The 23946-nt window shown below is 36.1% G+C and overlaps 2 protein-coding genes across 2 annotated transcripts in view; one reads left to right on the top strand and one right to left on the bottom strand.

Moving 5' to 3' along the window:
* Positions 1–23946, top strand: part of LOC125823082 (fatty acid amide hydrolase-like) — a 339008-nt gene that overhangs the window by 129790 nt on the left and 185272 nt on the right. The gene's annotated exons all lie outside the window — the stretch shown is intronic.
* Positions 1038–23349, bottom strand: LOC125823073 (mediator of RNA polymerase II transcription subunit 25). The gene is made up of 15 exons (XM_049502491.1): positions 23158–23349; positions 20070–20100; positions 19744–19807; positions 18879–19009; positions 17242–17448; positions 17081–17146; positions 15645–15855; positions 13850–13917; positions 12949–13770; positions 12771–12824; positions 12517–12545; positions 7504–7572; positions 7292–7376; positions 1804–1890; positions 1038–1685 (listed from the first exon to the last, which is right to left on the bottom strand). Exons 1-15 carry the CDS (start codon positions 23250–23252, stop codon positions 1230–1232), a joined length of 2475 nt encoding a protein of 824 aa, XP_049358448.1. The 5' UTR covers positions 23253–23349; the 3' UTR covers positions 1038–1229.

Below are 23946 nucleotides of genomic sequence, written 5' to 3'. Positions count from 1 at the left end.
TCATCCCCTTGAGGACTTTGCAAGTTTGCCCAATTCCAACACTAACTTTATGTTCCTTTTTGGTTCAACCTTAGTTGTCTCACAATTTTCTCCCAAAAACAAGAGTTCAATTTTGAACTCGCGTCCTAACTTTTTTCTCTCATTGCGATTTAACATTTGCCTAGCTTCACAATAAATCATCTCTCGAACTCAACCACCAAATATCCATGAACTATTACTCTAATTTCCGTTAATTCGTTGCGGTTGAATATTACAAGTCTTATAAGTCAAAAATTTCTTGCACATGATTTGATTCTCATAATTTCCCCCCACCATTAATCATTTGTTGCAAGTACAAACATACAAGTAACAAAACCATTTTACACAATCTCTCATTATATCCTTTTGCCTGCTATTTACACCCTGACTCAACTTGATCAACACATCTCCAGAAAAGCTTTTCTTTTAGGTCCCGACAACTTGCCAACAGAAAAGTTGTTGCTTAAAGGCTTTATTGAAAGCTTTAAAAGAGTAGGAGAAAGCGATTTCCAATATTATAATATTTTGCATGACTAACGACAGTATTGTCATTTTATATCAATAAGATTCAAGTTAGGAAATGTTCTTGTTCTTAGATGCTCATCAGGTTCTATAAAACGATGTCACGACTAGTTACCACAGTTTGTTTGTTTTTTGGGTAAGGTAGTCTCCACTGTTTAATAGAACCCGTCTTTGTTTTACTAAAATAATTTGAAACATCAGGATAAACATCGAAAGGATGTTAGCGCTCTTGTATAGGAAGGATCATGTCCAAGGAGACATGCCTATACAACAAAAGTTAGTCTTAGCAAGCATGATGTAAGGGAAACACATTTTAGTAAGTCATACATGATGGTGAAAGCTAGTGAAGTGCTGTACCTATGACGTCAATAACTATAGTTGAACGAAAAACAAACACAAATCTGGTGTTGAACTATGATCAATAGAAAATAGGTTGGTGATCAAATATGCAATCATATGCTCTCAAACCCACACCCAGAAAATTCCTCCCTCTTCCCCTTTTATCTTGCCTTTACAGCCATGCTAACCTGATTCGAAGGAGCACAAGTAATTTCTATGCTAGAGCCTACAATGAATTTGAATACATCGAATTTCATTTGTAAGATATACACCAAATGCATGGTTACCCTTTTGGAATCAACTGCCTGGTCTCACAGTTTGTATAATGGCTGTCTAGTTCTATGACATTTTCAATTCATAAACCCGCCTCCTGGTATGGTTGGCAGTCCTTGTGATGAAACTTGATTCTGAGACATTAGTTGTGACCTTGCAGGACCTTGCATGTAGGTTTGGTTCATCCCTGTGCCAACCATTGGTTGCTGCTGCTGTTGCTGCTGCATTTGCGGAATCTGCTGCTGCTGCTGCATTTGCGGGATCTGCTGCTGCATTTGGTGAATCTGTTGTTGCTGCATTTGGGGAACCTGTGATTGTTGCAACGGAATCTGCTGTTGTTGCTGCAGTTGCATGAGAGGTTGCTGTTGTTGCTGTTGCTGCAGCTGTTGAAGGGGCTGCTGTTGTAGCTGCGTAAGATGCTGCTGTTGCTGTTGCTGTTGCTGTTGTTGCTGCAGCTGTGGATGTTGTGCTTGCAGCTGCTGCTGCTGTTGTTGCTGCTGACTTGGTATCTGTGGCTTAAACACCACCATATCCTGAAGACACAAAAATGGCATTACACTGAAGGCTTCATGCACAGTGAAACCATTCCTAAAATATTTTGTTAAATTGATCATCAATGAAGTGATCCTAAGAGTACATAACATTTCTTACCCCAGGAAAAAGCATTCCAATCAAGCGGCAGGCTTTATCAGAAACAGAGAGAAGCAGTGTCTGCGATGGAAGTTGTATTACTGCACACTGGACAATTTATGGAAAACCACAAGTTTAGTTCATCAAACCAGTTATAGAAAGAGAGCTGTTTCTGGAACAATTAACAAAAAACAGAACAAGATTGATGTAGATCTACAGAGCTGTATTACTAAATATAACCTGCCCCTCTCCAGATATACACACACAGAAAGTAAATAAATAAATCAAGAAGAGGAAAGTGGGGAGTGAGATTGCACAATGCATTTTTGTCAACAGAAGGGTTAGAAAAGAACATGCAAACCACCCGTGTAGATAGGTCTTCATGAGAATAACAATACAATTTCACCAAAAAAAATTCCTGAGATGCATGTTAGTTCTGGTGCAGATTTCAATTGTACAATTAATTCAAGTTCTCATACTGGGTTTTTAATAAATTTGAAGTTGCAGAGATAGATGTTTTAAGCAGTTAAATCTATATGTTTTGCTTAAAGATGAGGAATAACCAACACATACGAATGCCATATTTTTTCCCCAAATAAAAAAGAGATTAAGTGGCCATAGAAATGTCATCTGAATCATCATTTCTCACAATGATGCAAAAACAAGACTGCTGTACTTGGTAAGATCTTCAGCAAGGTTATCACGTGTTCAGTAAAAAAAATTCACCCATCAACCAAACAGAAAGGGAAAAGTAGTTTTAACTTGTGTAGTAACTTGAGTTCAACTAACGTTTGCAGTAGACTCTCAAATTCTGTAGACAATACAAAATACCCACCTGACACTCTAATCATCTGCAGCTACCTGATGCGTCAAAACTCAAATAGTTCACTATTGATGCACTAGAATAAGCCTCATTTTTAAACCCACAGGAAAGGAAAAGAAAAAAACTGTGATTCATCTACTCCAAATAATGATAATAACAGCACAGTCCATGACAGGCCTAAACATAATTCACAGACAAATGCCAACTTCCACTTGATTTAATACCACAAGGTACCCTATTTCAATGTCTGAAACACCAATTAGTCAAAACAGCTACATTTACCTCAATAGCTATTCAATAAATCATATTGTTACTTCATAAGCCTGAAAACTGCAACTTTCAACTTGAGAACTTGATCTCTCCTACATTGGTCAAGAGAATGGCATGGTGTTTCTTTACATGGTTGTTAATGTATGTGATTATCTGATGCCCACTTTTATTTGCTTAATTCTCTTCAACCCCTCCGCATGTGCAGGCGTGATCATTTTCGTGGGCCAAACACGTGAAAATTCTTATTGACAGTGGGTGGCAGTGAGACTCTATTCAAGAACCTATGCTTGCTCATATACCATGTTGAAATATGTTTTAATGAGGTAAAATATTTAGGGGAGGTTTGGTAGCTGGTTAGAGTTATGCGGGGATTATTAGTTTATGTATAGAAGTTTACTTGATACTTCTTATTGGTAGCTGGTTAGAGTTATGCAGGGATTATTAGTTTATGTTTAAAAGTTTACTTGATACTTCTTACTTAGTACTTAGGACCCGTTTGGTAGGAGGTATTAATCAAAATAGTCCATGGATTAAAATTTAGTCTAACAAAAACATTGTTTGGTTACTTTATTTAACCTAATCCATGGATTAGTTATACCTCATACAAGTTCTTAATTTATCCCTAGAAAAGGGAGGGATAACTAATCCAAGGTTTAACAATCCTTGGATAAGACCCCTAAATGACTAAACTATTCCCAAATCTTTTTTCCTTTTTTTTTTTGTTTTTGTAATTTAATGTTCTTTTTTTTATTTATATGAGAATATTTATAAATATTCTTTTAAATTCACCAAATTCGTTCCATGTGATTTGATGATTTCACAAACTAATATCTTTTTCTTCGTGTTTGATTTGTTATATTGGGCTGATTTTTTTCTTTTTTTTTTTAAATGTAGTTCGTTGATTAACCACTTGAACTATTTGTTTTTTTGAAAAAAAAATAAGCTTCGTGTATTTGAACAATTTAAGTAGCCTTAAATCTATGTTAAGTTTAAGGTATATTTGACAAAAAAAAATTAGAAATATACCGTGCTATCAATGATGTCTATAGTGGCATATCAAACCTCAAAAATAATAATAATTTTTTTTTATATTTTAGTATTTAACTTGACTAGTTAAATGAAATATAAAATCTCATAATAACTCAAGGATATAATAGGAAATAAACTTTTTCTAGAGTTTTAAACCAAACATAAGATTAGGTGGGAAACAATGACCCAAACACTTGATAAAAACTAATCCCTGCATTACTAAACCCTACATTACTAATCCATGCGTTAGTAATCCCTGCATTATGCATCTTTGTACCAAACGACCCCTTAATGTATTAACTTACAAATAATGATTGTCAACAAAACACTTTTTACCGTTGAACGGTGGAATTTATTTGGTAATTCAGCTCCACATCTCAAAAAACTAGCCATTAGAATTTGGGTTTAATGGCTAGTTCTACTGGATGTGAGTGTAACTAGAGTGTGTTTGAGCATATAAGTACTCATAGTGGTATACATCATATATATCCATTTCGCTACATAGTTAATCAATTAGACTAATTTACTAACATTAAAATAATCAATGCAACAGATCCATACAAAAAAAGGGAAAAGATTGGAGCCTCAAAGATTGACTGATCTAGTGTATGTTAAGTACAATCGTGCTTTAAAAGTTCGTTATGACTTGCGAGTGTCATTGATCCAATCTCATTGGATGACATTGATCATAGTAATGTGTGGTTGGTTGGGAAGATGGGTGTTAATGTGGAAGCAGAAGAAGAATTGGTGTTTGGAGGTGACAACTTGAATTGGGGTGATGTTTCAAGAATGTTGGACATTGAGGACGTGTTGATATATATCTCCATACTGCACTTTTATTTAGTGAAGCCCACACTAATAGTGTGTCTTATACTGTAACAGAGCTTTAGCGCTTCTCTCTTTTGACGACACTGCCGAGGACATGAGAAAATTGTTGGATATTCAGGGTAGGGTCACCCTCTGACAGACGATCTACTTCTGGATATTGTGTTCTAGTTGAGGAAATTTGGTGTCTTGGGAAAGTAATAAAAAAAATGTGGTTGGAAGATCTAGTGTAGAAACATAATATCGGGCTATGGATGTGGCAACAAGCTAACTTATATGGATCAAGTAACTACTGAAGGAGTTGAAATTATGAAATACAAAAGGGTTGGAATTTGTGTGCAATAATGAAGTTGCAATTCACATTGTATCGAATCTAGTGTTTCACAAGAGGACCAAACACATACAGATTGATTTCATGCGATAAGTGATCAGCTTGCATATATATTCACCAAGTCCGTAGCCAATCCTAGAACAAGTTATATATCTAAGCAGCTTGGTACATATAATTTGCTTGCACCAACTTGAGGAATGTTAGAATCCTGGGAATATACTAAAGCATGTGTAAATAGTAAGTAGCTAGATTTATTCCTATTTTAATTAGATATTGATTTATATTGATTTCCTTTCCTTTTTTGGACATGTAAACTTAGCTATTTAAACTCAATAGCTTGTGAGGATAATGAAGCTGAGTTCCCTCTACAACTCTTGTTTTCTCACAACATTCTATGATACTTTGCTGGCTCATGAGAAAATTATGATTCTATCCAAGTTTCTGCCACAAGCACCTTGATTTTTTTTATTTATTTATTTTTTATGACAAGGGAAACCCCCGCTCCTATGCAATAGCTCGCAAACCACATAGAAGAGGTAACCCACACTAGGCAAGCCCAGTGCGACGAGCTCGACCCAGAAGGCAAACCCCTTGCTTTCGCTGGCAAGGGGTTTCGAACTTGAGACCTCCAACATGAAAGCACCTTGATTTTTGTCTCTAAAACATCTCTTCAAGATTAACAATCTCCTTCGAGCCATTCATAAATGTTGTTTTTTCTACATTTTAGTCTGCACTGCTAGAGAGGAGATCCAACCTGTGACTATATGTCCCATTCTGGTGAGAATTTATTATTCTCATCTTACAATCCACCAAAGACCTCCTTATTGCACTTTTAATATCTTCCTTAAACCTTTTTACTATGATACCATGTAGAAGTGTGCGACCATCTCATTAAAAATCTTAAACTTGTAGAGAGAGCAAATCTTTTATTTACGTAATTATGTCTTCAGCAATGGTTTTGAACAAGCTTCACCTCATGACTTGACTATTGGGAATGACTTAGGTCCAAAATCCACAATTTTAATGGTATCAAAGACAAAGACAACCCTATTCTTGGTTACCTAATGTTGAACCTCCACTTTATATTGTCCACACTTCAAATGTTCAACCCTGGGTACACATGGGATGTAAAGTGTCTCAATTTCTTGAGAAGACTATTGTCTCCTTATATGGTAGTTTTGACAGGCCTTACCTCATGAGTTAGGTTTTAGCAGGGGCGAATTTAAGAAGACTCAAGGGACGTCATGCGACAATGTTTCATCAGAAAATTTACTAAATATGTATATTTAGTGGAAAAAAAAAATAGATATAAAGGATATATAATGTAAGGTGACACTCCTTAAACCAAAGTTGTAAGTTCAATTAGTTTGGTGCTGAAATTCCACAGGTCATGTGTGTGCTCAATCCTTCCTAGCCTCATGTTAATACATTTTTTATGGTTTTTTTCATTGACCTTTCTCACCAATCAAATTGATTAAAATAATTTATGAAATCCAATGAATAAAAGTTGTTTAGTGATTATTTGATGCTTTGTATAAGAAAATATTTGGTACAATTATTTTTAATGAGGTTATTTTGAATACATTTCAAAAAAATAAAACTCATCGAAAAAAGGTTAAAAGAAAAAAATTAATTTAAATCTTTTAAAAAGGTATAGTACTATATGTGAATTATATTTTATTTATATTTTATTCCTTTTTAAAATATGGTGTTACATTATTTACTTACCATTTCTCATTTAAAAAGCAGACACTACTGACGAAAATCCTACGTACACCACTGAGTTTTAGGGTGAGTTAGGTCAAGTCCATTGTCTCTACGGAATCAATTATTCAAATTTAGAATTACTTGAAATAGTTGTTCAATCTATTATATTATTATTTCAAGAAACATGCCCATACACGGTGGAGATACATATGTGTATCAAAATAAGAGTATGCACCTCAAATCATTCACCATAATCAAGAACAGTAAACAATTGGTGACTTGCATGTGTGCAGTTGACATTGCTGCAAGATCGATGCAGTAAACAATTAAAAGAGCTACAATGAAATCTGGTTTTACTCTAGCTGCAGAAACTCGGTCTTTTAACTAAAGAACACTACCATAAACGAGAATAGAGCAGTTCAAATGGATGCAACAAAGATGCAGGCAACCTATAAAAGAACTACAATGAAAAGGGGTTAGTCTCTAGCTGCAGAAACTCAATCTTTAAAAGTAAGAACACTTACAAGCTTCTTTTCTTGCAGCTGACTAAGGAATCCATGCTGGTTCATTGCCCGAAAAACTAGAAAATCTGCCTTCCCAACATATTGTCTGATCCAAAACAAAGATGTAATTTTCAGAAAGCCGTAAATTGCACTGTGGACGGCATAATAAGAATCTGTTTCTAATATGAAAAAGATCCACCAAGCAAAACTTTAGTTGATCTAAAATGAATTACTTGTTATTCATATGATCCTGGGAAATAAGGCGAACAATTTGCATTGTTGGAGGCCAATTTGCAGCAAGCCTGACAAAAACACAAAGGACAAATCAATTCTAAGTGTTGATACAGTTTAAAAAACACTGCATTATGGAAGTGAAAAGAAGACTAAAGATGCATAACAGAAGAACAAAAAGACAATTTTCCAGAAATGACATCATTTGCTTCAAATACATAAGAGCATCCTGGATATCATTCCTATGTAGCTTCCACAAATCAAAAGAAGAATCACATTTTGTTTAGGAACTTTTACATCGACTAAAGCCTCTTATAACTGAAAACTAAAATTATGAGTTAGATTCCTTCCACACATTTATAGGCTGCATAATGCCGAATTAGTTACCATAGAGAATTAGATTCCTTCCACACATTAATCCAACATAATGCAATCCGAGAAAGTACAACTTTCATCAAAGGAATCACAAGCATCCAACTAATGCTGCCAGCACACCCCAAAAGTTTGTAATATAGCTTAATCCTATTTTTCAAACACTTCAAGATTGGCTAGATCTCATCTGTCTATCCAACGCTAGAGTACATCTGAAAAGAACTCTATTTGTCTGCTACTTACTTCCATTCTTAAGTCTACCGGTGAAGCAATTTCTCATCCACTATGGTTGCATGCAATTAGTGCGGTAAAATGAGCCCATATTTTGGTAACCCGCCCATATTTTAATGGGTTCGGTCAGTGGCGGAGCCAAAAATTTCACCAAGGGTGTTCAACCTTTAAAGAGTCGATAAATATTTTTTTTAATGGAGTGGGTACACAACATTTTTTTTACCGATGAGTAGGTGCACAAAAATTTCTGTATTTTTTTTGTTTAAAAAGAGATTTGTATTAAAAAATACAGCAAGTAGGAATCGAACCCCAGACCTCCATGAAGTGAACGAGTGTGCCTACCGCTGGACCATCTGCTTTTGCTGTGTCAAAGAGTGTTCAATTAATAAATATCCAGTTATTAGACTATATTTTGCCTATATACCCAATATAATTTTCCAACGAAGGGTGTTCATCTGACCACCCTTACTAGGCTGTAGCTCCGCCCCTGGGTTGGGTGAGTGATTTTTTACATGGGTAAAATATGGGTTGATACCCATAGTCAACCCTTAAAAATATGGGTAAACTATGGGTAAAATATGGGTAAAGTATGGATTAGTCAAATGGGTTAAGCTTCTAACTTTTATTCACTATAAATTCATGATATCACTAAAAATATTGTAATTTCTCTTGCTTTTTATGTTCTTCTATAGAACTAATTATTTTTCACTAAAATTGAAAAGGTGAAGTCTTCGGCCCTCCAAAAATTTATATTTTAAATGTAATAATTATATTTTTTATTTGTTTAATTTTATATTGGATAATAAATAATAGTGTAAAATAAGCAAATCATGTATTAGTATTGACATAGCTTAAAGTGCATTAAGCATGTTTTAGTCCTAAAATGCAAATATTCATTTACTTTGAAATTAAAAATATTTTCCCCTTGTTATTACATAATTTATTTTATATTGAAAAGTTATAGGATTTTTTTTTACTTTTATAATACAATAAAACTAAATGAAGCATTTTCAACATTTTTCATCTAAAAAAAGACTAAAATATTTTCAGTGTGTTGAATTCTTAAGTAAAGTACTATTTACACATGAAAATATGGGTAAATAACTTATATCACCTGCTTGAGGAGGGTGTTACACAATCTCTGTATAAAATAGTATCTTGTGTCTCGCATTTATAGGGATATGGATTGTGTCTAAGTTGCTCGGACTCGAGTGTCCGATACGGGTGCGGATCTAAAGGTCAGATCCTTCATGATCTAATTTTTACGATTCGAGGATATGGATACGAGTGTGGGGATTTGCCTAAAAATAATTAAAACATTCAAAAATAGAGTTATAAAACCTAAATTATGAGATATTATGTGAACTTGAAGAGAATTCTGGAAGGAGATCAAAGAAAAAGAGTGGCATAGAAATTTATATAAAAGGTATTCTATTAACTTCAATATCACCTTAGCTTTTGTATTGATTATAGAAATCATTTAAATTGTCCAGACTTTCCCCCTCGATTTTGGTCAAAGCACCCAAAATTGGTTGACCAAATCGGACACGGATCCCACACCCACTATCACCTTAGCTTTTGTATTGATTATAGAAATCATTTAAATTGTCCAGACTTTCCCCCTCGATTTTGGTCAAAGCACCCAAAATTGGTTGACCAAATCGGACACGGATCCCACACCCACACCCATGTCGTGTCGACATGGGTGCGGCACCAAAAGTGAAGAGTCCAAGCCACTTAGGATTGTGTAATCTATGGATATAAGTAAGGCTCAGTGAAAGACAATTAGTTAACACATCGTAATTGTATTTTTTCATGTCTTCACTTCTAGCGCACTCCATTCTTAAGATCATGTCCAATAATTCATGTTCTAAGCTTGTTACATTAACCTCAAAGGTTTTGCAAGCCTTTACCATAACCAGTTTTGTCCATTTTGATAAGGAAATTCTTCATAGAGTTTGAACTATTTGTTGATTAACAAAATTGTCACCATGCCATGGAAGAGAGTGTCATTGTAAGATTGAGATGAATAATCAAATCTTGAGCCATGTGTTGGTACTAAATCCATGATTTGTGGTGAAATTGAAGAAAAATTCAATTCATGAGGTAGTTCTCCTTCTCATCAACATTGCCGCTGCTTGGGAAAATGCTCCACTCTGAGTCAGAAATCATCCGTGTAAGCTCCAGTGCATGGAGCTTAATGGATAGAGGGTCGAGTGTAATCCTTGGAGAAAGAGTGTCGGGTTTAGGAAGGCATGGGTCTTGGGCTATCAATTTAGCCTTCTAGATCTGCTTCTCCTTTTTTCTTCTTTTTAGGCCTGAAGTATAGACAGTATAGTAGACCTGGTCCATTTTCTTTGAAGTAGGAGGCCAGTTCTCTATTTAATTCGTCCTGAAATATTATTTGTGATTTGAGGCCCCACCTCTTTAGCATGTGGCTTTTTTAAAAAGGCTAGTGGCACGTGTTGTAGATGTGGCCAGACCTCTCTAGGGATTTGACGTGTGCAAGGCTCAATACACAAACCCCTCCACTAATTGCAATACCTTTGTCGCTGCAATCTGCCTTCCAGACGGGACCCATTACTTTGTGTGGCCATCTGAAATTTCATAACTCCAATCTCTGTCAATCAATTCTAGCTTTACTCGAAAGACTTCCAATTGATTTGTTGATACAAATTCTAAGAAAGTGAAGGTGGGTCTTCTTTTCGGTATCTTCATCAATGTCAACAAAGCCGCCACAGCACAAATCACCAATAACTTTAAAGGAACTTCCTGACCAAGCATGGACTAGAAGTCCAAATACTTTTATCCATCTATAATCAGATTTTGAATCCGTCATAGCTAACCCTATAACCAGCAAACACAATTCCGGAGATAACCTTCTGCCATTCTAGTATCAGTCTTGCGCCTTGATTCTAAATGCTTCTTGACGAGAAGGCATTTTGAGAAAGAATTGATTATGCGCAATTGACGTCACCTACAGGCAGACAATCACCTTCCATCTGTTTAGAAACCATTTCTGAACAACTTTTTGATTTGGAGATATGTTGAAAGGATCATTAAATCTCCCAAATAGGCATTGGTAAGAAGATGGGCGTTATTTGCTTCAGCCTCTAGACTGATTTTGAATTTGTTTTGGACTGCTACAGCACCATTTGTCTCCATTGAAGGCCCAAAGCTCTGGATTTACTACTTCAAAACAAATTACTGCCTGATTATGGGGTTTCCATTATGTCGCTGGTTATTGTGGTCTCCATAGAAATCTCAGGATTTTGTCTGTAATGTCACACCATCCTCCATTGTCAATAATTTCTAGAATGATTACCAAATGATTTCCTGTCACCCAACCACACCTCAATTTGAACAAACTTACCATAACTGTTAAGCTCTGATAAGGTTTGTATAGGTAGGCCTCTATCTTCCTACACCATCTACAGCAAAGACCATCCTTTCCCTGTGAAGCCTCTTTCAAAGCACCACTTACCAGTTTCTTTCGTAGATTCTGATCTTGCTAATGAACCTTCTGCTGCGCTTCTAAAGCAAAAACCATCTGACTCGATCTTTGCTAAGGTCAATTTATTCAAATGACTTATCTCCGGCTGAGAATAGGCTCTCCCCTCCTTCATGGAGGAGAGAAACTCATCAAAAAAGGACCGAGTCCAATTAGAAAAGGTGTTTTTTTGAAAATTAGCTCATTTCCCAGATGAGAAAAATTTGTAAAGGGAAATGTGTTATAGAATAATGTCTCAGTTGTAGAAAAAAAGAATTTTATAAAAGATAAATCTCTCACAAAACAAGTTTCTAAAACTTAATCAGGAATTCCTTGGTGTCTCTACCATTTACTGATCTTGCTATATTTGAGAGATCAAGTGTATCATGACAACAGAGTTCTTTAGGTGTAAAATAAAAGATCTTTTATCTCAAAAAAAAAGGTGTAAAATAAAAGATCTTGCAATTTGAAGATGGAAAAGACAGTAGCATAGCTAAACTTACACTATAAAATACAACTACCAAATCTCCTTACTACTTATGAAAGACAAAAATATAGTCCCTTCACAATCCAACAAGGAATGGGACCATTGCAACAACAACAGCATACCCACTAAAATCCCACAAGTGGGGTCAGGGGAAGGTAGAATGTACGGAAACCGTACCACTACCTCAAGGAGCTAGAGAGGATGTTTCCGAAAGACCCCCGGCTCAAGTGCAGCAAATCCAAGTACAAAGAAGAAGGAGACAGTAAAGAAAATATAGCAAGTAACAAGGAAACAGTGCAAAGTCTACCAGAAGGGAGCATAACAACACCAAAACAGTGCGATAATTGAAACACAATAAACATCATAGTAGGATTGTTTATTGTAAGTGGCATTGTGAAATCACTAAATCAAGCATTTATGAAAATGAAAACTTACGATTCAGAAGCTGAGGCGCTCCTATACCCCTGCCACAAGAAATTAGATCACGAGATTTTGTACAGTCAGTAGAGATCCAGCAAACAATTTTACAACATGAAGAGATAATTAGGCAATACTTCATGTCTCGACACAAAAGCTGGATTGCCTTCTTTAAGACACTATCACTTAATGATAACCATTAGAAAAAGATCAAAAAACACAAAAGAACTTGTAATCACTAGAAATTCCGATAAGACAAGTTATAAGCATACCTCTAATCTGGTAATAAATACAGGTTGGCCCTGTCTCTGACCAGATAAGTTTCCCTGCAACATTTTCATTACAAATTATCAGGAGTACTTCATTAACATCATACAGAAATGTAGCTTCCTGTAGGTAGTTTCTAAAAGAAAACAAGATATGGGAAAACATGAACACGATCGGTCTTACCTCCCAAACTTTGACATATTTTGATTGAGCTGATGGCAATGCAGCAGATGTTTGCTGTTGAGATAGAGGCATGTTAGCTGATGTGCTGTTCACACCAACTGGTTGCATGCCTGGTTGTCCTTGTTGAGACATCCCTGGAGTAGGCATCATTGTGCCAGTTCCGGAAGGCAAACCAGTTGCACCCAGCCCAGTCAGCATATTCTGGTTCATCCCTGTCCCACTTGGCATCATTTGTGTGCCTGGTGGATTACCTTGGCTCATTCCAGGAACTGTTTGACCAGTCATACTAACACCTCCTTGGTTATTATTCAAAGGCTGTGAATTGCTAATGTTTGAATTCCCAGACATACTGGGAGCAGTTGAAGTGAATGAAGAAGGAGCTGAGTTTTGCGTATTCTGTGCACTTCCTGCTAGTGGAACAGCCCCAGTCATTGTTGTCACACCTGATTGCCCAGATGATAATACAGCTTGAGAAGCAGGGACGGAAGATGCCATTCCACTAGATATCATACTTGAAAGCATAGGGGTGCCACCCATAGATTGCAGTCCTATAGAAGTTCCCCCGCCTAGAACTTGGTGTGCCTGAGCAACACCGTTCAAGATTTTGACATTTGCTGCTGCAGCAGCAACCGGGCGTAAGGACTGAGTCATACCACTGACTATGGGTTTCATCTCCTGAACATTCTCAGTATGTGATGCCATCTCCTGAGAAACAGAAAGAGGAGAAGAAGCTTGCAAGCTTGGAACCGGTTGAAGAGCAGGACGAACAGACGGAATATGTGAAAATGCAGGTCCAGTCATGGAGGTCACAGTGTTGGGCTCCTGAAAACAAATGTTATAATATCATAGCATCTATGAAATATCTGTGTAGCAAGCAGGAGTACAAGTTGTTGAATCTTACAATTTTTACAGTTGCAGGAGGAATATTTCCAGCGGAATTTGGTGGTCGACTCATAACAGATACATTTGCTGAGAGGTAAATAGAAAAGAAAATCAGTATCCCTCCAACAATATAATTGCAGAGTAATCTATATATCCCAGCATACTCTATATTAGAATACAATAATACACAAGAGTATCTTTTAAAACATTGATCCAATAATTTTTTTGGACTTGTATTAACTAAAACTGTAATTTTAGAGAGTTCTCAACATTATGTAACATAATTAATCCTCAGATAAGATAAAAAGATGTATAAATGTAAAAGATGCCAAAAGTATCATCACCATGTGGCCACATTCACACCTCAACCAAATTAGGGAAGACTAGGTGAGGGATAAATTGCAAATTTTAGCAATAGACAGTAGACACTACAGCTGAATTATGAGTTGAACAGTTCAGCAATTAGTTGTCTATCCAACTGATCGTGCTTGAACTCCAAAAATTGAAACAAATTACACATGAAAAAGGTTACACAGAACGAAATTGCACAGTAGAGTGAAACCATTCCCAACATATATCAGGATGAATAAAGTTCAAATAGTGGTTTTACTTGTTTTTCTATGGGTTAAATGTTTTGTCTATTCAACAGCTTGACCCTGCCAACTTCAAAATAAAGCGGGGGATATTATGGTTAGTTTTCCTTTATTGCACATTTGGACTTTGTTAGTTTTTAGGTATACTTTCACAGTATTGTAAAGTGTTCCACACTGGACAAGTACAAATATCCTCATTGTGAAGTCTGTTTATAAAGGAATAGAAGTGTGAGAAACTAAAGTCACGCAGCTTTTTCCCCCATGTTCTTTGGTATTAGCGTGACAACTATTTACTGTGCAACATACAGCGACTTCAGCGAGAGAGAAACCGTCATCCTGCAGTTATTTCTGGTGACAGCAAAGTTGTATGCTTCAAAACTATTTTTCATCGGTGTTGTGCACAGTGCAATACCAACACCACCACAAGTCCATCGGCGTATGATGACCTAGTCCCAGCAAACCGAACAGGCAAAGACCATTACACGCGCGGGTGACAGACCAGAGAATTCCAGCGAGATCAAGCCATATGTCGGTGCCTGTGAGGTTTTTTGGCCATCCTCCAATGACGCACTTTCTTCTGTGATGTTCGTCAGGTCACTCTGGCCACCAGAACACCACCTTCAAGCAAACAGCTTCAATTACTGGCGACTCCCAGACTTCCTTCTTTTTTCCTTGAGGTCACCTAGCCTGTCTGAGTCCATCTCATGCAGTGTTTTTGAAAGCAAGACGCAAAAAAAAAGCGAGACCAAAACACTAGTGGTCAATGAAGTGGGTTGAGAACCATGAGGTCTCGGGTTCAAAAATCCAGAAGAAATAAGAACACTGTTTACGTGCTGATTACAAAAGAGATATTGTTAGCCCTATGCAAAAGTCCTATGCTAGGGATGGGAGCTAACAAAATCCAAAAGAGACTCAGGGAGCTAACAGGGTATAGACTGCTCCAACTACTTAAAGCGATTAAACATTAAACTTTTAGGGAGAGCAAGGAGTTGCTAAATCATCAAAACACCTTCGGTTCCTTTTCCTTTCGTGTTCTATTTCTCACTAACTTATCTTTTGGTGTGTATTCCTATATTTCTATTCACAAAATTACACTGCCAAAATGGAAGTGCAAAGAAAGAGCACACAAATGAGTAAGGTAATATCAGGCTGAGCAAACGCTCCTACAGAGTCAGTATATGATAAAGGTGGAAAATAAGATTTTTTAAAAATTACACAAACCTGCTGAATTAGAAATTGATTGTGTGCCAGAAACTGGAAGAACAGAAGACACATCCATCTTGACAGGGCTGTGATTTGACGCCAAATTGGTCATTCCAGAGCGACTGAAAGCAGCACGAGCCTCGATGAAGTTTTCGGATATCAAAACAAGAAAGTTTGGATTCTTAGCAGTATCAATGGGCGGGTCAGCTGCTCGTGGATTGTGTTTTCCCTGTATCCGGCAAAGTTCACACTTAGTTCCATTTTTTTTTAAAATTCTCAAAGAAAAAAGACTAGCAGGATAACAGTGTGAGCAGAGTGAGGAAGATTATAAGGTCCTCTTCCTTTCATGGAAGACAGACCTACTGTCAAGAATCATGAAATAATAGAATGAAGACAAGTATCATAGAGGATTCCAAGGCAATTTTAAACGATAAATACTTTATCCATAATGCCTTAAAAGGTTGATCATATCTAAGCACTTATGAAGGCTAAATGATTCTGCACCACTATAGGATGTTGCATACTCTCAAACTGGGACTCCTAAAATGAAAAAGAGACAAGTTAATGGAGGATGTCACTATGGAGCTCATGGATATTCTTACTTCTGATGAACAAGCATAGAGTTTGAAACAAATGGAACTATAAAGTCCACTTGCATCGCCTTTCTCTACTTAAAACTAAGTGATAATGTCATGTGGTTCCATCATAAATTCATATTTTTTAACTAGTGAAATATTATCCATGACGTAAGTATTGAAGGAGTGAGAAGTTCTCCAAAGATTACTCCATTAATGACACTCCAAGAATATATATTATGTCGTACACAAATCATGTATAATCATGTTGTAAATATATGGCACTTTGGCCTAACTCAACCTCAAAAGCTAGACATGAGGGGAGGATTGCCCAAATCCATATAAGCATATTACTAGTCCATTCCCTAACCAATGTGGGACTCTAACCCACTCTAACTCTCCCCCTTCACACCCAGACCCAAATGGAGCATGGACCCAAAGCCCAAACGAGGATTGACCTGGCTCTTATACCATGTGAAAAATAAAGGAGAAAAATATTATTGAATGACGTATCTACATTATTACATTGAGCCCTATTTATAGACCCTACATTGCAATCCTTAACCAAGTAGGATTCTATATACTATTCTTATTCCTATTCTAATTCTAACACATGTAACTTGCCCCAATCCTAAGCATAGAATCATGATAAATGAGTCACAAAATCGGCAACTTTCTGGTTCAAGAGAGAGTAATAATATTGTTTCTGTCGAGGTCAGACAAAGCATGCAGGAAGTCAATCAGCAACTAGGAGAAATTGAAGACAGTAAATATTGTAGGTCTCAGGAACAAAGAAGACTGAAGTTTCAACATAATACAAACAGTCTTTAAACCTAATAAACAAAAAGGAAAGAAATCAATGAAGTTGGCCTCAGTTACCGCATCATATATTGCTCTTAGTTTTGGAAGCTTTTTTGGGCATAGAACTGACAGGGAAATGGAACACTGCAACGGAAAGAGAAACTTGTCAGCAAAGGATGAAGCAGAATACGTGAGGGGAACGCCAGGATTTTAAAAAGTAAAAGGCCTTAGATCAGTACCTGAGGGAATGCCTTTGCAACTGTCTCAGCATCAGATAGTCGACTATCTGTTTGTGCTTCAATATTTTCGTTCTGCTCCAGTTTCTGCATCTGTGGTCGATAAACTGGTGTAGGCAACGGATAAGGGTTGCTTCCAGAAATAAGTATGCAATGTTTTTTCCCTTCCATGTTTTGTTGACTTTGGTTACCATTTTGTACAGAAAACATCTGAAGGAAGCATCAGTTTAGTTACATATATATGTTAATAAATTGACAGGCTCCTCTTCTCCATGGAGTTGGATGAAGAGTTTAAATACATAAAGTTATCTCTTGGAAGAATTGAAAACAAAAAGTCAGCACTGATAAAGAAAGCACGAATTGGATAGAATCATAGAGGAAAGAGAATTGGGGAAGGAAGAACATTGAAGAGGCTAGTATTACAAGGGAGCTATAGGAAATAGCAAGATATGCGGAAATCTCATGGACAAAGGTCTAGGTAAATCTAATTGAAACATGGTGATAGCAATCTCAAGTTCGTTTAAAAGAAGGTCAATGCACATAGAAGATACCACCTATTGAGAGACTCAAAGTGGAATGAACAACGAAGAAGAGCCCAAAGAGATAAATCAGAGACAACCTGGCAAGGGGTGGTGAAAAGATGTGAAAAGAGGTTAATGTTGGAAGAGACAATATCTATTCATGGGGATTGTTTGATACTAATTAAAAGTGTTTAAACCTCAATCTTCCATATGTTATTTTTGTATTCCCTATGCCAATCAAAGTGGTAAAAAGCTGATAAAAAAAATTGATGAGACTTCTTGTGGAAAGGAATAAGAAAAAGAGAGAAAAGTGATTTGTGTGTGTGTTATGATTTACACTGGAATTTTAATCGGGGGTGTATATTGCTAGTGGAGACTAGGGAAGGAAGGAGTGTAGGGGGGAAAGGAAGACGATAGGGAAAGTAAAGTGTGAGTTAAGAAATTTTGAAGGAAGAAATTCTTGGCCAGAAAAAATGGTGTCGAAGTCGATAACGAATTGAGTGAAGAGAATTCAAAATGGTGAAAAACAAAAATAAGATGAAACATATGAAAGGATGATAATAACCCTGGACTAGTGAACCAATTTGGAAGCAAAATTTGAACCGGCTCACTATTAAGTTTGGGTTGAACCGTGAGGAAACATCTGGATCGAAGGTCCATAGCATTTTCTCCAAGCTATGAATACTCTAGACCAATGGACTTTGTAATGCAGCGACAATGCCTGAAAAAGACATGGCATGGCAATGTTTGATGGAGCTCTGAGAGCCCACTTAAATGGAGGAAAATTAAGGGGAAAGGGACGGGGGAGTAACGTGAGGCCCAAGAGAGAGTCAAAACTCGATGGACTTGCATCCTCTAGAAGTGAGGAAGGCAGACAACTTTAGTAAGGCAACTAGAGAGGGTTGTGTACATTATTATTTCAAAAAGAGCTTTAAGTGTAACTTAGTGAGCTATCTACAGAATTGGTGGCTATTAACCAAAACGTTATTCATATTATTCTCTGTCTAGCACATATCACATGTGATTCATAAAGGTCATTTCGGTTATTGATATTATCACATGACAACAATAGAGATGCAAAGTTCATTTTTTAAACAACTTAAAATCAATGAAACGCACCACTAATGCTTCAGCAAGTCCTTCGGCAACTGCAGCGTCATTGAAACCACCTCCTAAAAAGGGTATAGCTGAAAGCCACTGCAAAAAGGTATCCATGTCTCTTGTCCAGCCACTCCGCTGAACCAGGCAAGCTGCATAAAAGATAGTAGTACAGAAGAAGAACAGGAAATAAAATTGTCAAGCAAAAAGTAAAAGAGAAAATATGTGTCTTGACAAAGAAAGAGTAGTGAGAGACAGACTTGAAAAACAAGAATTCTTTTTTGACACAAGATCAAAATTGAATAATCCCCCTTCAAAGTTTTGTGTTGCTGTGGCCACAATTTGCTTTTTCATTTTTCATTTTTCCTTATTTGGGGAAGAGAGTAGGGAGGGGAATATCACTGAAATTACAACAGACCATCAAATCCACTAGAATATCACTGAAATAAATATTTGAAAGTTAAGAAATTGAAGTTAACTGTAAGCCGTTATCAAGAGGATCTATCAATCCTATGCGCATTTAAAGACTCATGAAAGTCAGATAAAAAAATAATTCATAAATCATGGATCAAGGGAGTCGCAATTAAGTTATCTAAACTCTATGCTGAATAGATAGATTTAGCATGTAAGAATCATATTATTAGATAATTTCCACATCAAGGAGATTGTACAAACCACCTAAAAAACAGTCCTTAAATCATGGAATGATGCAGATTTCATCTGGACATACCATAATACCAGTACTGAAATTTTTGTTTCCCCTGGTTGAGATTTCAGACTGGGATAGAAAATGGTTTTAAGTGCATGACTCAACAAGCTCTCATGCTTGAAATTGCAATTAAATCAGCAAACAGAACCAGAAATTCAGAACAAGAAAAATACAAACCACTATAAGAACCATGTGTATTAAACATGACCAAGGAGACCTCCACATCGGCTGCAGATGATTTCTGGAATTTCAAAATGGAAGGTAAAATTAGCCTAGCTAGTAGAAGAACTTACAATTAATTGCTTTCAACTCAGATAGCATGGAATACTGTTTTCTTTTTCATCAGCAATATGGAATGTAATGGGACATGCTTATTTGAGTTATAAACTACGTTGTTCATGATGAATATTGAGATATTAAATTTACTCATACAAAATTGCCATCACATAAATACTAGAGAAGAATAACCAGTTTACAAAATGAGCCATTTAGAATATGCGAACCTGTGAAGTTGAGTCCACTCCAAAAAAGCACCTGCACAATTTACGAAAAGGCTATTACTCAGTAAACTTTATCTTGAATACTACTTGCGGGGTTTAATATGACCAACTTACAGAACAGGAGATCGATAAATTAACAACAGCTTCGATACATATTAGGTTACATATATACAATATATCAACCAACTATTAGGGGAAACAGAAAGCACTTTAATTTTCTTTGTGTGGTGGCTGCAGGAGTGATGCTATCGATTAGGGCTTTAAAGTTCCATAAGGAGGTATCAGAGGGATCTAAACCAAAACTCTTCCAGGAAAAAAATTGAAAATAAGAATATCAAAGAAGAATGAAATGGATGACCAGTTAAAAGCGTCCAATCATCATATAAAGTTTTTAAGACAATCTTATTTCATTGAAAGGATGGAACAACCATGAACAAGCTCCATAACAACACATTGGCAAATGAAAAAATTTCTGCATGTGTTGATTCAAATACTAAACAAACATCAAATTTTAGAAGAACCACACGGCAGAGGTTTCTGCATCAGCCATTCAAGCCAAAAAAAACTCCCCAACTGATTCAGCTAAAAGCTCAGAAAGCCAAACAAAAATAAATAGCCATGGTAAAGCTAGATAAAAGGAAGAGCTGAGTAGGTGAAGGAGGATGAATTCTCAGTCATTTGCTCAACAACACATGTGTTTTTGCTTGCATATGTGCGGCTCAGCATATTTGAGAAGAAACCCGAACTGATATCAATTCAAAATTGGATGATCTCACCTTTCAGAAATACCAGTACAAGAAAGAACTAAGAAGCATCTCAAATGAAGAAACCTAACTGCAAATTGATAGAAATCTATAATTAAGTAGACCAGCAATAGAAGGTCAGAAAGCAGGTCTAATTATCCCTCTCAGTGGTTGACAAGAATTGTTAGCCAAAAGAAACCCGCTAATGTACCTTCCATGACTATAATAATTTTTTACCCTTGAACATGTTCTTCTCATTAGCATCCTGAGCTTGCCCCTAGAGGGGAAACATTTACATGACCTCGAGTGGCATATAATCAACCTTGTCATGGACAGGGTTATATATAGTTAATAACCAAAATGAGTTGCATCCACACCATATGGATAGAGGATTTTCCCTGGTAGTCTTGGAAAGACTATACTCCCATTTAAACATGGCTGTATATTAAAAACATCTTAATAAATCCTTCATTCGAATTGTGCCCAAATTTTCAAATTTAGATATGCATTTAAGATTTCTCAATAGTTAATCTTAAGTTTTAAAATTAAAATCTGCATTTAATACTTCTCCAGAGTTTATATATCTCACTAAGCATGGAATGTAGTGAGCCGGCAAGTCAACTAACAGGAGACTAACAGTCTAAGAAATTGTGGGTCTCAATAAGTTTATTGGATTGAGAAAAATATGCCAGAAAGATAACTGTAATGCATGCATAAATAGTTGGCAAAGCAATAATGTCTTAAGCAGCATAATTCAATTAACTTGGCTTCTTTTAGTTTCCTTCAACCCAAGAACGGAAGTAATATAATTGGAAGTCGTTTATCCAGTTTGTACTCCAAAAAGCCTATTTCTAAACTACTTTTATCGCTGAAATGCCTCTTCTGAAAGAGCATTAACCTTGTTTACTTATCTTTTCATAGAAATAGCTCCATCCATGCAGAAGATTAAAATACACTGTTGATTCCAAGCTCCGCAGACTTAATTAACGCGCGACTAAAAAGTTAGAGAAAAAGGTGAGCAACATTTTTGTATTAAATGATCATATTTCCCTTATTCATGCTTCTCTGTATACCTAAGGGCTTGGTCTATTTAATTTTTGCTAGAATAAGAGGGGAAATTTGTCGGTCTAAATAATTCACCATCATCGTATTTGCGTTGCCTATAGGTTTCACTTTGACTATCTTCTCCTACATTTTGACTTTGAGGGGTAAAATGTATATATTTTGTTTTCTTGATGTCACATTTAGGTTGTTTAACATCCTCATTGTCTATTGTTGCAGTATTACGTCTCTTTTAAAGAATGTAGATGAGCAAGACTATGGTGCCACTATAAATTCAAAATAAACACAATAAATATAAATCAGTTAAGTAGTCAAAGTGGAGAGATAGAAGAGAGTAACCAAATTACTGAAAAACAAATATCACAGCTGTTGAAACTTGAAAAGAAAGATCACTGATTGAGAGCCTTAAGAATTGAAATATGAGAGAGATACGAGATGATGAAGGTTGCAAGAGAATTCATGGAGAAATAGTAATTGTGTGAACAAGAAATAGTAAGTAAGGTTTACGTTATATAGTTTTAGGCTATGTTGCTTGGACTCTTCAAAAATGTCATAGTTGGATGTCGGATCCTTCAAAAGTAGCGCATTTTTGGAGGATCCGACAAGGGTGAAGCAACATTTTTGGAGATTCCGAGCAACTTAGGTTTAGGGTTTGAGAGAACCATGTAAACAAAAGATCTTATAAGAAGGGAGGGGTGGGTAAAGTGCAACAGTTGGAAATTCCAATCATTGCAAACAACTGCGAGTTCTTTAACCGCCTCCCTTCAGGAATTAGACTTTTTGTAAGCCATTCATTCTTATTTTCTTTTTTCAAAGTTAAACTTCGGTATCAAGGCTTCAAAAGTTCCCCAAATTAGTTCAGAGAAACTCAAATGCTATGTGCACATGATTATCACATAGAGAAATAGTATTTCCCGAGAATAGCATTTTCTCAATGATTTACTAGCATTGGAATGCAGGATTTTTTGTAAGAGATGTTTACAAAATTGAATAAATAAACAACTCATTTTTTATAATTAAAACATAATTGAAGTAGATTATTACAACTCAATGTATTCATAATAGAGGAGTCTGAATCTCCGGTCAGCTGAGGTCAGGAGTTAAATTCCATTAGTTTGGTGAGTTTTTAATTCCCATCCTAAACTAGGGAAAGATAAACCGGCCGACGATACAACAATTTATCCAAATAACGAAAATTAATGGCAGAATTCTGGATGAGATACTGAAACAAAAATGGTAACAAGTAGAAAAAACAAAACTGAATTTTAGTGTATGAAAATGAGTACCTGATAATTTTATCAAGGTAATCGGAAACGATGGTTTTCCAGTAAGGGCCCAACGCAGCGGTGCCTTCAACGGCGACGATCAGTTTGTCCACCATCTCTGCTTTAACCAACTGCTTGATTTTCCCTTTCCACGTCCAACCTTGTTTCGTTTATTCTTTTCTTTTCTTAAAAAATTACTCTCTAACAATAATAATGTTGTGCAGCAGCCCAAGACTACAAAATGTTGACTTATAAATAGTATATCTAGGGTTTTTTTTTATTTACCTAATATTTATCATTTATATATGGAAAATAAATAGATTCTCAATAAGAATTAACACACCAAAAAAAAATATGGTAAATATTGTATTATGGTAAGTCACTGTCTTAAAAGCAACTTTCATTGCAAATCGTTGTGATCGTTTCTTCCAAGGTTATACAATTACTTCTAAACACGTATATTCGTAATTGGAAGTTAGGAGTTTACATAAAAAAAAATACTCTAAAAAAAACTAAATAAGAATAGAAGAGGACTCTCAGTGGTTTTTGTTCACAAATGAAGTTGTTTAAGTAGATGACGAATTTCGGAAAATGTCAAGTCTCAGATGATAACCTACGGACTGACAGGATGATTTGTAGAATGGTCTACGATTCAAAGAGAGGAACCGTAGGAGTGTTCTAAAAAAATTGAGGAACTTTGGGTTCTATGAGAGGGTCCTACGGACCGTAGGAAGGAGCTAGTTTGTAAAAGTTGACCCCAAATCTCAGTCGTCAATACTCGATCTACGGTTGACCAGTATGAACTATAGA

The sequence above is a fragment of the Solanum verrucosum genome, unplaced genomic scaffold, assembly GCF_900185275.1.
Source record: "Solanum verrucosum unplaced genomic scaffold, falcon-dt-bn FXZP01000301.1, whole genome shotgun sequence".
NCBI classification, from domain to species: domain Eukaryota; kingdom Viridiplantae; phylum Streptophyta; class Magnoliopsida; order Solanales; family Solanaceae; genus Solanum; species Solanum verrucosum.
Note: the sequence above shows the minus strand (reverse complement) of the source record. Positions and strands in the feature narration are given on the sequence as shown.